The sequence below is a fragment of the Heterodontus francisci genome, chromosome 2 (assembly GCF_036365525.1).
Source record: "Heterodontus francisci isolate sHetFra1 chromosome 2, sHetFra1.hap1, whole genome shotgun sequence".
NCBI classification, from domain to species: domain Eukaryota; kingdom Metazoa; phylum Chordata; class Chondrichthyes; order Heterodontiformes; family Heterodontidae; genus Heterodontus; species Heterodontus francisci.
In genome coordinates this window covers 104140371-104154761 of record NC_090372.1, presented here as the reverse complement: position 1 = coordinate 104154761, position 14391 = coordinate 104140371, and the positions used below count along the sequence as shown (strand labels likewise).

At 41.5% G+C, this 14391-nt stretch overlaps 1 protein-coding gene across 6 annotated transcripts in view; it reads right to left on the bottom strand.

Moving 5' to 3' along the window:
* The window catches only part of dgkb (diacylglycerol kinase, beta), a 1110826-nt gene extending 1097092 nt beyond the window's left edge, over positions 1-13734 (bottom strand). For all 6 annotated transcript variants that reach the window (XM_068051143.1, XM_068051127.1, XM_068051112.1 and 3 more), the window contains exon 1: positions 13665-13734. In XM_068051143.1, coding sequence (XP_067907244.1) covers positions 13665-13734 — 70 coding nt within the window. The remainder of the gene's footprint in view (positions 1-13664) is intronic.
* Between the last annotated feature and the right edge of the window lie 657 nt (positions 13735-14391).

The window sequence follows — 14391 nt, the reverse complement described above, 5'->3', positions numbered from 1 at the left end:
AAACTCCTTTCACTTCAGAACTGTTAATCATTGAGAGATCAGTCTAGGCTGAACTCAAACCAAGATGCCAGAGGTGAAAAACACAATTCCTTATAGTAATTGTCAACATTTTGCTTTAAGCTAGCTGTTAATCAGAAGTAGATGCCACTGAATCATGTTTCTATACAAGGCGAAAACAAGAAGAATAAGACAACAATCTTTGGATTGCATGGAGGGCAAAGGACATGATTTGACATGAAGTGGCACCTATATCATTTGCAAGTGATTAAACAAAATGAACTGGCACGTGTCACCTGGGGCAATGTAACTGTACTTCTGAAGGGAAGTAGATTCATTAACAATTGGGAGCAGATCAAATAAAGTGAATAGTAGCATCTCATTTTGAACTTTCCCTCAGAACACTCAATAAGTGGGATATAAGCCATAATCGGGTAGATTGTGCATAGATATTAGAAGAAATGGATTTGAAAGCCCTTTTCCTCATTCCATTATTTTGTTCTATTATTAATATCTATGTATGAATGACATCCTACTCAAATAAGCTAAACAGCTGTTGAAAACTGCAAATAGATACTGAGGTAATGCCATAAATGACATTGTGGTATAGCTAAATGCTACACATCCTGAAGTTCGTTGACTGTAATGAGTTTAGTAGTTTTATAATATAGTTATATTGCTGCTTTGATACTGCTACATTGCTGTAAAAGGCTAGCTGCATGGGCTGGCATCAAGGCAAGCTAAAGGATAAGTTTCTTCACAAGAGGTGAAAGAAAGGAAACAGCAAGATACTTGATCAGTGAGCAGTTTTTGTATCCAGTGTCACAGCAGCATATTACAAAAATGAACATGAGTAGTCATTCCCTACTCTCCAGCTTGGTGGGCTAGTTGTATAGCAGTTGGCTATACTGACAAAGATAGTTCCATGCACAATCCCTAGTATGTGCCAGGTTCCCAATTTCAGCTGGAGCAGCACTGAGAGACTGCAATTGACTTTAGTACCCTTAAGGTGGTTGTGGGGGGGGTGGGGTGAGGGGGGTGGTTGGGTGGCAGGGTGGAATCAGTTGGCTAGATGGCTAGTGTGTGTTTCAGAACAATGTCAACAGCGGAGGTTCAATTCCTGTTCCGGTCTGAGGAAGACAACTGGAAACCACTTCATATACCCTCTTCCCTGGTCATGCTCATCTCTCCTGCATGGAGAAAAAGAGCAAGGGACCACTGCCACAGCACTCTTAAGGTATGGATACAAAAAAACAAATTTTGCTGATAATCAAATACATGCTGTACACATACTGGATGTGCAAAAGTTTTATCTAAACTGATTTGAACAATAAACAGCATCTAGCAAGAAAATACATGTGAAACACATTCTAACATTTCTAACACTGGCAGTATAGCTATCTCTAACAAATAGCTGCCATATCATTTCAGGGTGGTTTAATGAGCAATTCCCTCTTCAACAGTCTCTCAATACATTCCTTAGGTAGGCCTCACATCCTTTACAAACAAGAATTTGTAGTCTTGGAACGTCGTATCCTTTACGATTCATACAATCCTAAAGCACTGGTCTTTATTTTATACTAGCATAGGAAAATAACAAAAGAAAAGATCTTCTGTTCCATATAGCCTATTCCATATAGTTATGAAGGCATATGCATCATGATACAGACACTTCCTACCTACTCCCGGGAGAGGCAAAAAACAAAATAAAAACCCTGGACAATTAGGGGGGAAAAGATCTGAAAAATTCTTCGTTGACCCCTGTAGGCAATCAAAACTAGTCCAAAAGATCACATTAATACTTATTATAGGGTGCCTTTCTCTTGTATGAAGTGATCTCCACCCCAGCTCTCTCTTGAAGGAACACAGTGAATCAACCTACATTGCACGGACTGCCAACCTGATCCACCGACCTATTATTCTCCACAACAAAAGGACTGCCCAATATCTAATTCTGCCCTTACATAACTCGTCAGTATGACCTCTGCTCCTCCCTAATCCATCCAGCTGAAATAATTGGTCCACCTCAATGCAATCTAATCCCTTCAGTCTTTAATAAATCTCAAGTAAATCATCAAGGTTTTCACTTCCCTAATGCATACGAAATGATCACTTCAAACTTATCTGAGTAGCTAAAATGGTTGAAACTGCAAATCAATCCTGTAGCCTTCCTCGTCCCGCTTTTCAAAGCCTCAATATCTGTCACAGGAAAGGAGGCCAAAACTGAACACTGTATTCTAACTCATGCCTAATCACGTTTTTATACAAGGACAAATATATTGTGGAGATGTGCAACTAAGAGCCAATGTTGGTCAGTGAGCACAGAGGTGATGGGTGAACAAGACATAATGCAAGCTAGGACACACGTAGCAAAGATTTGGGCGAGTTTTTGTTTATGGAGGGTGGAAGATGGGAGGCGAGCCTGGAGTACATTGGAATAGTCAAAACTAGAGGTAACAAAGGCATGGATGACGGCTGCCACAGAGGATGAGCTGAGCATGGACGGAGTCGGGCGATATTACAAAGGGGGAAATAGGCGGTCTTATGGATGGGAAGGATGTGTGGTCTGAAGCTCATTGAGGGTCAAATATGAACAAGATTGCAAACAATCTGGTTCAGCCTCAGACAGTTGCTAAGGAACAGAGTTTGTGACAGGGACCGAACAATACAGGATATCAGACTAGCAGTCTTAGAGTTTAGAGACAGTTGAGAGGGGTAGTGGTGAGGTAGATTTGGGTGTCATCAATGTGCACATGGAAATCCAAGCAATGTTTTAAGTTGAAATCGTCGAGGGGCAGCATGTAGATGAGAAATAGGAGCTAATGGTGCAACAGCAGGAAGAGAAGCCAGTGATTCTCTGACTACAATCAGATAGGTAAGAATAGAACCAGGCGAGTGCAGTCCCACCCAGCTGAATGACAAAGGAGAGGCATTAGAGAATGGTGCGGTCAACCATGTCAAAAGCAGCAGAGACAGGTCAAGAAGAATGAGGAAGGATACTTTATCTTTGTCACCGTCACATTGGATGTCATTTGTGACTTTGATAAGAGCCATTTTGGTACTGTGGTGGGGCAGAAACCTGACGGGAAGGATTCAAACATGGAGTTCCAGAAAAGAAGGACACAGATTTGGGAGGTGACAACACATTCAAGGAATTGAGAGGAAAGGGAGGTTGGAGATAGGGCAGTAGTTTGCAAGGATGGAGGGGTCAAGAGTTGTTTCTTTTCAGGAGAGGGGCAAAGAAAGCAAATTTGAAGGAGGGGGGGGGCAGTATCTGAGGAGAGAGAACTGTTAACAATATCAGCTAACATGGGAGCCTGCAAGTGAAAAAGGTAGCCCAATCTATTTTAAGGTTTCTTATTCTAACCAAGATGATATTCTCATCTATTTTAATATTAACAATTTTTCTGTTAACACCACCACTTTATGCTCTCAGATGAGCACTGTCTTCAAGAGTAAATATCCATTCAAAGTACTTGTTTATAATCTCTGTCATACCTTCAGAGATCTTTCTTACCTGTCGTTGAGCATCTTTCAATGTCCTAGTAAAGTCTTTGATGATTCCCTGACTCTCATTGTAGCTGAAAAAGCTCATCCAATTACTACCACAGTTGTGCGCTATCCTATTTTCCAGTAACTTTTTAGTTGATCCAAAAGCAGTCTCCGTTTTCTTTAAATGTTCACAGTAGTTATCTTTTTTTCCTGGGTATTATATACTTTTAATCTATAAAACCATTTTTGTTTGCATCTTATTCATCTTTGTACATGACCAGTGAGCCATCTTGGCTTACTCTTACATTGCACCCCTCTTTGGTTTTAGGCACATGGTCTCTATGCGTTTTAATTTATTTTCAACAACATGCTATTTAAATTCAACATCAGCTGTACCCCGACCTAGTAGGATTAACCAATAGATCTGTTTCTCTTCAAGCCCTTCCAGACGGTATTTCAACATGCTACTCTCAACCTGGTGTCCAATTCCAAATTAACCAGATTTATTTGAAGAATCGCACACGCTTACATACAGTGGCAACTGTAAATGGCCAGGTACTTTAAAACTACACTCAAATACACTGCTCAATTAGAAGTGGGTGGACTGAATATTTACCACGAGACTGTCACACACTCCAGGGAATGCTGTTGAATCTATAACTTTCAGGAAATCTCCCTTCCTATCTCTTTTTCTCTTTCTCTGTCGGTTTAAGTGATCTTACATGATCTCATAGCATTTGAACGGTCTGGAATACATATTAATCACTTAATGACCATGATTTTCTCAGAGCTACTGTTGTTTCGCCACCATAACTTCACTGCAAGTGTGACAGAAATCACATTTACACATATAAATCACTGTGGTGGAGCATCAGCAAGGAAATTCATTGCCCTATTTCCTTCAAAAGTCTCGTTTCCAGGTTAACTGATCCATAAGTGGGTATTGTTCATAGCATATAAACAAGCTCTTCCTGCCCTAACAGATTAATGTCGTTTGGAAATTGAAAGCAGAAAAAAGTTATGTTCTGCAACTAGAAAATTGGATGGAAGACCATTTTAGATTTTTGCTAACCTTAGCTTTGCATTTAAGCAGAACACAATATATTCATTTATAATATATTCATCATATACAAAGATCTCTTCTCTCTCTTTGGCCTCCTTGTCTCAAGAGACAATGGGTAAGCGCCTGGAGGTGGTCCATGGTTTGTGAAGCAGCGCATGGAGTGGCTATAAAGGCCAATTCTAGAGTGACAGACTCTTCCACAGGAGCTACAGATAAAATTGGTTGTCGGGGCTGTTACACAGTTGGCTCTCCCCTTGCACTTCTGTCTTTTTTCCTGCCAACTGCTAAGTCTCTTTGACTCGCCACACTTTAGCCCCGCCTTTATGGCTGCCCGCCAGCTCTGGCGATCGCTGGCAACTGACTCCCCTGACTTGTGATCAATGTCACAGGACTTCATGTCTCCGCTTTGCAAACGCGACATGGATGGCCGGTGGGTCTGATACCAGTGACGAGGTCGCTGTACAGTGTGTCCTTGGGGATCCTGCCATCTTCCATGCGGCTCACATGGCCAAGCCATCTCAAGCGCCGCTGGCTCAGTAGGGTGTATATGCTGAGAATGTTGGCCACCTCAAGGACTTCTGTGTTGGAGAAACGGTCCTGCCACCTGATGCCAAGGATTCTCCGGAGGCAGCGAAGATGGAATGAATTGAGACGTCGCTCTTGGCTGACAGAAGTTGTCCAGACTGCTGTAGAGCAAGGTACTGAGGACACAGGCTTGATACACTCGGACTTTTGTGTTCCGTGTCAGTGCGCCATTTTCCCACACTCTCTTGGCCAGTCAGGACATAGCAGTGGAAGCCTTTCCCATGCGCTTGTTGATTTCTGCATCAAGAGACAGGTTACTGGTGATAGTTGAGCCTAGGTAGGTGAACTCTTGAACCACCTCCAGAGCGTGGTTGCTGATGTTGATGGATGGAGCATTTCTGACGTCCTGTCCCATGATGTTCGTTTTCTTGAGGCTGATGGTCAGGCCAAATTCGTTGCAGGCAGCCGCAATCCTGTCGATGAGTCTCTGCAGACACTCTTCAGTGTGAGATGTTAATGCAGCATCGTCAGCAAAGAGGAGTTCCCTGATGAGGACTTTCCGTACTTTGGTCTTCGCTCTTAGACGGGCAAGGTTGAACAACCTGCCATCTGATCTTGTGTGGAGGAAAATTCCTTCTTCTGAAGACTTGAACGCATGTGAGAGCAGCAGGGAGAAGAACATCCCAAACAGTGTAGGTGAGAGAACACAGCCCTGTTTCCCGCCACTCAGGGTACGAAAGGGGTCTGATGAGGCGCCGCTATGCTGCATTGTGCCTTTCATATTGTCATGGAATGAGGTGATGATACTTAGTAGCTTTGGTGGACATCCGATCTTTTCTAGTAGTCTGAAGAGACCACGTCTGCTGACGAGGTCAAAGGCTTTGGTGAGATCAATGAAAGCAATGTAGAGGGGCTTCTGTTGTTCACAGCATTTCTCCTGTAGCTGGCGAAGGGAGAACAACATGTCAATGGTGGATCTCTCTGCTCAAAAGCAACACTGTGCCTCAGGGTAGATATGCTCAGCCAGCTTCTGGAGCCTGTTTAGAGCGACTCAAGCGAAGACTTTCCCCACTGTGCTGTGCAGGGTGATTCCACGGTAGTTGTTGCAGTCACCTCGGTCACCCTTGTTCTTATCGAGGGTGATGATATCGGCATCGCGCATGTCCTGTGGTACTGCTCTCTCGTCCCAGCACAGGCAAAGCAGTTCGTACAGTGCTGAAATTATAGCAGGCGTGGCACTCTCGATTATTTCAGGGGTAATGCCGTCCTTCCCAGGGGCTTTTCCGCTGGCTAGAGAATCCATTGCATCACTGAGTTCCGATTTTGTTGGCTGTACGTCCAGCTCATCCATGACTGGCAAAGACTGGGCTGCATTGAGTGTGGTCTCAGTGACAACATTTTCCCTGGAGTACAGTTCTAGGTAGTGCTCCACCCAGCGGTCCATTTGCTTGCATTGGTCAGTGATTGTGTCCCCTGATTTAGATTTGAGGGGGGCAATCGTCCTGATGGTTGGCCCAAAAGCTCTCTTAATGCCATCATACATTCCTCTGATGTTTACGGTGTCAGAGACCAGCTGAATATGACTGCATCGGTGTTGCCAGTAGTCATTTGCACAGCACCTGGCTGTTCTTTGTGCAGCGCTTCTGGCTACTTTAAGTGCTTCAGATGTTAACTCACAGGGGGCTTTCTTGTAGTTCAATAGTGCAGTGCACTTAGTGGCTATGACAGGTTCCAGCTCTTCAAAGTGAGATTGAAACCAGTCTGCATTCTGCTTCTCACGTTTGCCATAGGTGGTCATTGCTGAGTCATAGATGGCGTCTCTGATGTGGGCCCACTTGGTTTCAGCATCCCCTGTAGGAGTGTTTTGAAGGACTTTTTCAAGTGAATTTAGAAACTTATGTAACAGCTGTGGATGAGAAATTCTGCTAGTGTTGATGCGCGGACGGCCCTTCTGCTTGGAGTGATGTAGCTTCTTTGGTTTGAGTCTAACCTTGCTGCACACCAGGGAGTGGTCGGTGTTGCAGTCCGCACTATGGAAGCTGCGTGTGATATGAACTCTGTTTATAGAGGCTCGCCTTGTTACGATTAGGTCCAGCTGGTGCCAACGACGTGATCGTGGGTGCCTCCAAGAAACCTGGTGACAGGATTTAGTGTGAAAGAACGAGTTGGTGATGCAGTGGTTATGATAGGTACACAACTGAAGCAGTCTCTGTCCATTCTCATTCATCCTTCCAGTGCCATTGTGCCCAAGGCAGGAGGGCCATGAGTCATGGTCGGCCCCAACCCTGGCATTAAAATCCCCCAGCAGGAACAAGTGTTCGGTATTGGGGATGCTACTAATGATATTATGGAGTTCCTCGTAGAACTGATCTTTAGCTTCAGGTGGGGAGCAGAGTGTTGGAGCATTGATGCTGGGTAGGTGTACTGGACCAGAGGCGGTGAACAGTCGGATGGACAGTATGCATTCCGAGCCATTTGAGGGTGGCTCTATCATGCCGAGCAAAGAGTTTCTGATGGCGAAGCCCACTCCATGCTGTCTTGGTTCTTCAGGATCCCTATCCTGCCAGAAGAAGGTGTAGCCTCTATCCACCTATATGCAGTGGCAGTACCATTGTCTGCCACACGTTTACAGTCAGTAATGCTCAATTTAAAATGTCAGTTATTTTCAATTGCCTTCTTGTGGTCATTCTTTCTCATTCAATTATTCTTTGCAAAGTCTTCAAAGAACTTTCTCCTGTAGATAAAGATCTTGGCAATGCGCTGAGGCATGTTTGCACAATCGCCTCATCACTTTATGTTAGAGAAAGCCTTGACAATTTGTTCCCCAAATACCTGGCTTGAGTGGATGACCATACTGTCAATGTCATCCTCTACCTCCTCAATTTCAATTTTTCTGCAGCAACAGCAGATATGATTTCTGCATCTGTACGAGCAGCATAGTTTATGCATCATTATCCACATTTACATACATGTTAACGTTGTCTGAATTTAAAGTTCTCATTGTAATTTATCTCCTCATCTATTGGTCATTTACATCTTTCTCCATAGAAGGTTCTTCCACAGTTGTTTGACTTGTGATACCATAGTGCTGGTAATAGTTTCTGATAGGCAATTCCTATTCTGAAAGCTATTACCTCCCCTCTCTCTATGCGTGAAACTGCACTGATCGTTAGGTGATCCAAGGAGACACGCTTCAAATTTCTCAGTATGCCTCAATCTATAGACTGGCTGCAGCTCATTATTTTTGGGAACAATTAAACAATTTTTGTTGCTCTGGGATGCAGTGTGTGAATCAGGTAATTATGCAGGACTAAGTTCATCTTTCTCTTCTTCCTTGACATGCACTTGTTACATTCTTGGCACATAACAATGACATTCACGGACCCACACTGCGGAAAAATTCTGATGTCACCAAAGCCTTTTGGTTACTGTTGCGTGTAATTGGTACTGCGTGTACATTTGTGAAATGCTGAGGTTTCCCAAGTTTGCCAATATACATTAGCGAACTTTGTTATCATTCATGCCAGGAATAGAGGTGATGTTTGCCATTTGTATTGGTTGAGCATTTCTCCTCTTTAAAGCCATATTTTGTTTGACAAGAGTTAGGCAAGTAGGCTAAAATCACTATTTTGATTTTTAAAAAATGCTTCATACATTAATGCCACAATAACATGAGAAGCTCAGTATGGCATCAATTTCAATCATTTCCATTTGACGCCATTAGTTCTACTTTGGTTATTTGAAATACAACTCTATGCTGCTTTCTGAAATTATGCAGCCAGCTAGCTATGTCTGAAGACGTCTTAAGATGATCCAAGTTGTGAAGCAAACTGTCTTGTTTTTCTGATGGAAACAACCTTGATGGCAAGACTGTTCTATCAGATTACGGCTGCTCTGTATGCTGTTCCCTACAATATTTCTTCAGACTTTTACCAGAATGGGTATAAAAGATACTCCTTAACTTTTCTTCTTCGCTTGGCATCCAATTTTCTTTGCATGTTCCCGAAGCTCATAGGAATGTTTTTCTACATTAAAGTCACTGAACAAATGCAAGATGCAGTCTTTGCTTGAAAGCATTAAACTTCTATGATTTAACAGCCAAAACTGAAGCTCTCCTTTAGCTATTTGAAGGAGCTGAACAGTTTTGCATTATGAAGCTGACCAGGGCCAGAGAAAGAGGAAGGGCTGTTGTGGTCATTGAAAGCACACAGAATCAATACATTATGCATCAGCAGTAGTGGAATTTCAAGAAATACAGATCCTGCTCCCCCAGCAAAAACTGACACCTATGATGAGGTGAATAAACTGCTCAAAAGTAACCACTGTTGCTGATCTTGGTCAGCCATCAGAAGGAACACAAGGGCATTACAGTGGGACATTCTATCTGCTATTCTACTTCCTGCTTCATCGTCTCCTGGAGCACTGCTGAGACTGGAAATTCAGTGAAGTGGCAGGAAAATCAATTCCTATTTTACCATACCCTGGCTCTGTGAGTGAGTACTCCAAAGACAACATTGTGAAAGACTTTTTAAAGAAGTATAATGCATCCCAATTTCCTTATGGGAACATTTTTCTGATTTTTTTTTTTAAAACAGTGTTTTCTGCAATCCTATGTCAGCTGGTTCCATACAACTCTAAGTCAGATGACATAACAGGTCACAGCAAATCTCATGTCAACAGGCCTGCTGTGTAATGACCTTACACTGTAGACAGAAAGCAAAAGGCAGCTATACAAGAACATAACTAAATGACTGATGAAAGATCACAAGACCTGAAATGTTAACTCTTGTTTTTCTCTCCACAGATGTTGCCTGACCTGCTGAGTATTTCCAGCATTTTCTGATTTTGTAACTAAATGTGAAGTGATTCACCTTATCAAGTCTGTTCTCTTGCAGACAATGCACAATTTGCTGTATTGACATAATCCAAACCCATTTAATGTCCCAACTAAAATTAATTAATCACTGGCAAAACCAGGAAGTGAAATTTCTCTTCAAAGGTAATCGTGAATTTCTAAGGTATCAATCCAACACCTCACCCAATAGTTTTCCATAAGAAATGTATCCACAGTCTGAAGCAGGTTCCCTGGAGCATTTGATTATCTATGCCATCAACTTATCCCTATAACCTTTTCAATATACTGTACATATCTGCATGAAAACTTGTTTCCAATCTCATCTAAACCTCATTAATGTTGTACTTTTGTACTCCAGTTTTGCAATCACAGCCCACATTAATGATCTGCTTATATCTGTGTTATTCATGCCTCTCAGCATTTTAAAGATCTAGGTCATGTCTCCTTTCAATTTTCATTTCTTCTTTGAAAACAATTTCAGATTTGCTATTTTTCGCAATTTAAAGCCTCATGTGCCAGAATCAGCGCTATTGTCCTTCTTTGACATCTCCATAATGCATCAGTGTTCTTCTGGAAGCAGAATACCCAAAATATCAGACAATGTTCTAAATGCATTTCATCTTGAATTACACAATCTATTTTGACATAATCAAATGTATTTGAGAAAGAATCTAGTGCTTGATAAGCTCTATTGATAACAATATCACAATGCCTGGATTCTTTCAGTGAATGGTGTATAATCAGCACAAGATAATCACTAAGGCATCCTTTCATTGTGTATACCTTATGATTCCTGCTCTGATGTGCATTACCTTACAGATCACTGCATTTAATGCTGTAGTTGTACTAAAGACACTGATTCCATTCTGCTAGTGGCATCAGCAGCTACAGTAGTTACATAGTTCACACACTCCATCTCAGGAGAGCAGCTGGTCACTAACACAATTTACCAACTTGTTGTACTTTTTCACTTAAATACATGATGATGCAGACTGCTGAATGGTTGTGAATTGATATTGCAATAGTTACAGGGGATAAAGAGTAGGGATAATGGATATGTACTTGAATTGGAAGGAAGTGACTAGTGGTGTCAGACAAGGATCTATGCTGGGGCCTCAACTATTCACTATATTTATTAATGACTGAGTTAACACAAAAGAGAGCCATATATACACATTTGCCAATGACATTTGCCAAGAAGGATTCATAGCATAGTAAGTCGTACAAATAGGAGCATAAAATTACAAAGACACATTAATAACATTAAGTGAGTGGGCAAAACTGCAGCCGTTGGATGTCAATGCAGTTAAGTGTCAGGCTCTGCATTTTGGACCAAAAAAGATAGATCCTCACATTTTTTTGAAATGGTGAAATGCTGGGAACAGTGGAGATCCAAAAAAGAATTAGGGGTCCATGTAAACAGATCTGTAATTTATAGTGAAATCATAAACACATCCTTTGTACCTCTGCTATTTGTAGCAAAATGGTAAATATACATACAAAGGATGTGTTTATGATTTCACTACAAATAACTAGTAGAGATAATTTTCCTCCATTGTACTTACACTACATGCAACACACCAAAATAAAAATACTAGCACCCATGCCTCCCTTGCCCAGCAATTTATTTCAGGGAATTGTACTGTTTATCTTGTTTAAGTGAAAAACAGTTTCCATGTCACAATCATGACCGAAGAGTAATACAATTTCACCTTTCCCTCAAAACATGGAGTGAAATCAAATTTTCTTCAATAATGTGAGACCACCTGGAGGTGGTGGTTGCCTGTTGTTACTGATGTGCATTAATAGGGATGGACTGCTTCTCTTCATATGTTCCTGTGTTTCCTTCGTTTTTCTATTTGTAGCAAAATGGTAAATGCGAGTACAAAGGATGTGTTTATGACTTCACTACAAATAACAATTAGAGATCTGTGTACATGGACAACTAAATCTTTTTGGACCTTCACTGTTACCAGCTTTTCACTATTTAAAATAATTTCAGGATCTATCTTTTTTGGTCCAAAATGGATGGCCTCACACTTACCTGCGTTGAAATTCAAGAGCCACAGTTTTGCCCACTCACTTAATCTCAATGTGTCTTTACAATTTTATGCTTTCATTTGCACGACTTACTATGCTATGAATCCTTGTTGTCATTAGGAAATGTGTATATATGGCTCTCTATTGTGTTAACTCAGTCATTAATAAATATATAAATAGTTGAGGCCCCAGCACAGATCCTTGTGGGACACCACTTGTCACTTCCTTCCAATTCAAGTACATACCCATTATCCCAGCTCCTAAACCCCTTTTACCAATTTTACTGCCACTGGCAATTAAAGTTCCTTCAAAGCAATCATTTAGGAAGTGGAGCTTTGGAGGTTGAGTTGCTGTTTTCAGTAACAAGCAAAATTATTGCGTTTCACTACATAACTTTGCACAAGTTTTTCCCAACAGGACCAATTTGCTCTGATCCTGGAAAGAATCGTTATTTTCTATTGATTCATGTATTCAGTCAAAATAACTGTCCAGCCAGAAAACTGCAACTGGTGACTTATTCAGTTACATTCCTAATTATGTTTGGCTAGTGGGCAGACTATTAAGAGGGATATATTTTAAACTATTTCTTCGAATTAGTTCAAAAGCCAAGGACCCTGGCATAGTTACCTGAGGTTCCAGAATGTTCCTCTAATACACTAACTATTGAGGCAAAGAATAAAAATAACTAAGGCTTTTCCAAGATTCATACTGATTTAAAGATATAAAATAGAAACTGGGATGTTTTTAATGCACACGGACTGCAAGACCCTAAGAGATTGACTATTGACTATTAAAATGAATAATTCAATGCAATACTGAAAGCCTTTTTCAAACATAGAACATACGAAAAGCATGTACAAATAACACAAAATGAAAAACGTTCAAATATAATGCGGCTGGGTTTGCTCTTCCTGGTTTTCTCATGAGATAATTAACGGCTGCACTTAACGCTCGGGCAATTGCGCTTTAAATAATTGTGATCCATAACATTGCAGCACATTACATAACATATACCAAAACCTAGGAAGCTGTTGATGCTAAAGCGAAGGAGGGGTTACAGATACACTACTGCTTCGGCTCTAGATCAACGTGGAATTATGAGCAATGTTCTTGCTTCGTGGATGAAATTCAAAAAATGCGGTCCTTCTTGATTTAACAGTGCTCATTCACTTAACAGCCTGGGGATCTGCTCCCAGCGCAAAGCACATGATGCAAAGTCGAAGGACGAGAGCTATGAGCAACATCCAGCAAGCGTTGGTACTCGGGGCTGAGAAATCAGATCCAAATAAGGTTCGGTTTTACATTCAGCCCCGAGTGCAAGTAACAAGTGTGATTTCATTTGCAATGCAAAAATAAACAGTTCAAGCATGTTAATTAAGGAAAAGGGCAATGTTTAATCTATAATGACTTTTTTAAAGACACTATCAGTTGTTGTATTCCAGTGTAAGACAATGTTGCACCATCAAAAATATAACAAGTGTAGACATTAAGTAACACTTGGGTTTAAAATATACAGCTCCCATTACCCTCCTGTCAAACCCCGATCTGTTGTGCGCTGTTAATCCTGAATGTGATTTGAACGAAAAGCTATTGCTGTACAATAAACCTGCGACACGTTCATTCAGCGTGAGCATCCGAAACAGCAGCATTATCAGATCAACTGACTGGCTTGGCGGATTCTTTAGTACTTACACTGGGCGTACTTCTGTAGCTGAGAGAATTCTGCAGGGCTGAGAGTGATCCACTTTTCCTGGTTAGTCATGGTGGTCCTCACACTCATTTCCTTGACATCCCAGATGCGCGTCCGGACGAACTAATCGCTCCGCGTTGGGATTCCTCCTCTCCAACACCCACCTTGGGCTTCAGGGCATTTCATTTGTTGAGTGGAGGAAGAGCGGTGACTGCACGGAGCGGTGGCGAGAACCGGTCTGCAGGAAGAAGCGCCTTCGGATTGAGCTGCTACAAATATCTGAAAATAGATAAAAAGCATGATTCAGTGATGCATTTGCTCATTTGATTAGAACCTGTTTCAGCAGTGAGCACGAAACCACGGTAAACATGTACCTGTGGTGACTCCGAGGCGAACAGAAGTCCAACATTTACTATAACTTTAATTTATAAGCAATCATTACGAGCCATTTTTGCTTTTTGATGTGCTTCGATATGGAACCAAATTGGTTACTTTTAGCCAGCTCCAAACGACGGTAAAACTGTGAATTTGTAATTTCCTACAAGTTGAAGTACTTTCTACCTCTGCAACCCTAGGGTGCCTACCCCTGCAGGCGAAAGGCTGTTCTGAGAAGGCACGTTATGAAACAGTCGACGCGATCTATTTTCTTTGCAAATTTCTTTTAAGCCATCCTGTTTGCTCATTACTTCAGACATTAAAAAAAACATTCAGTCCATGCAATGGCATGTT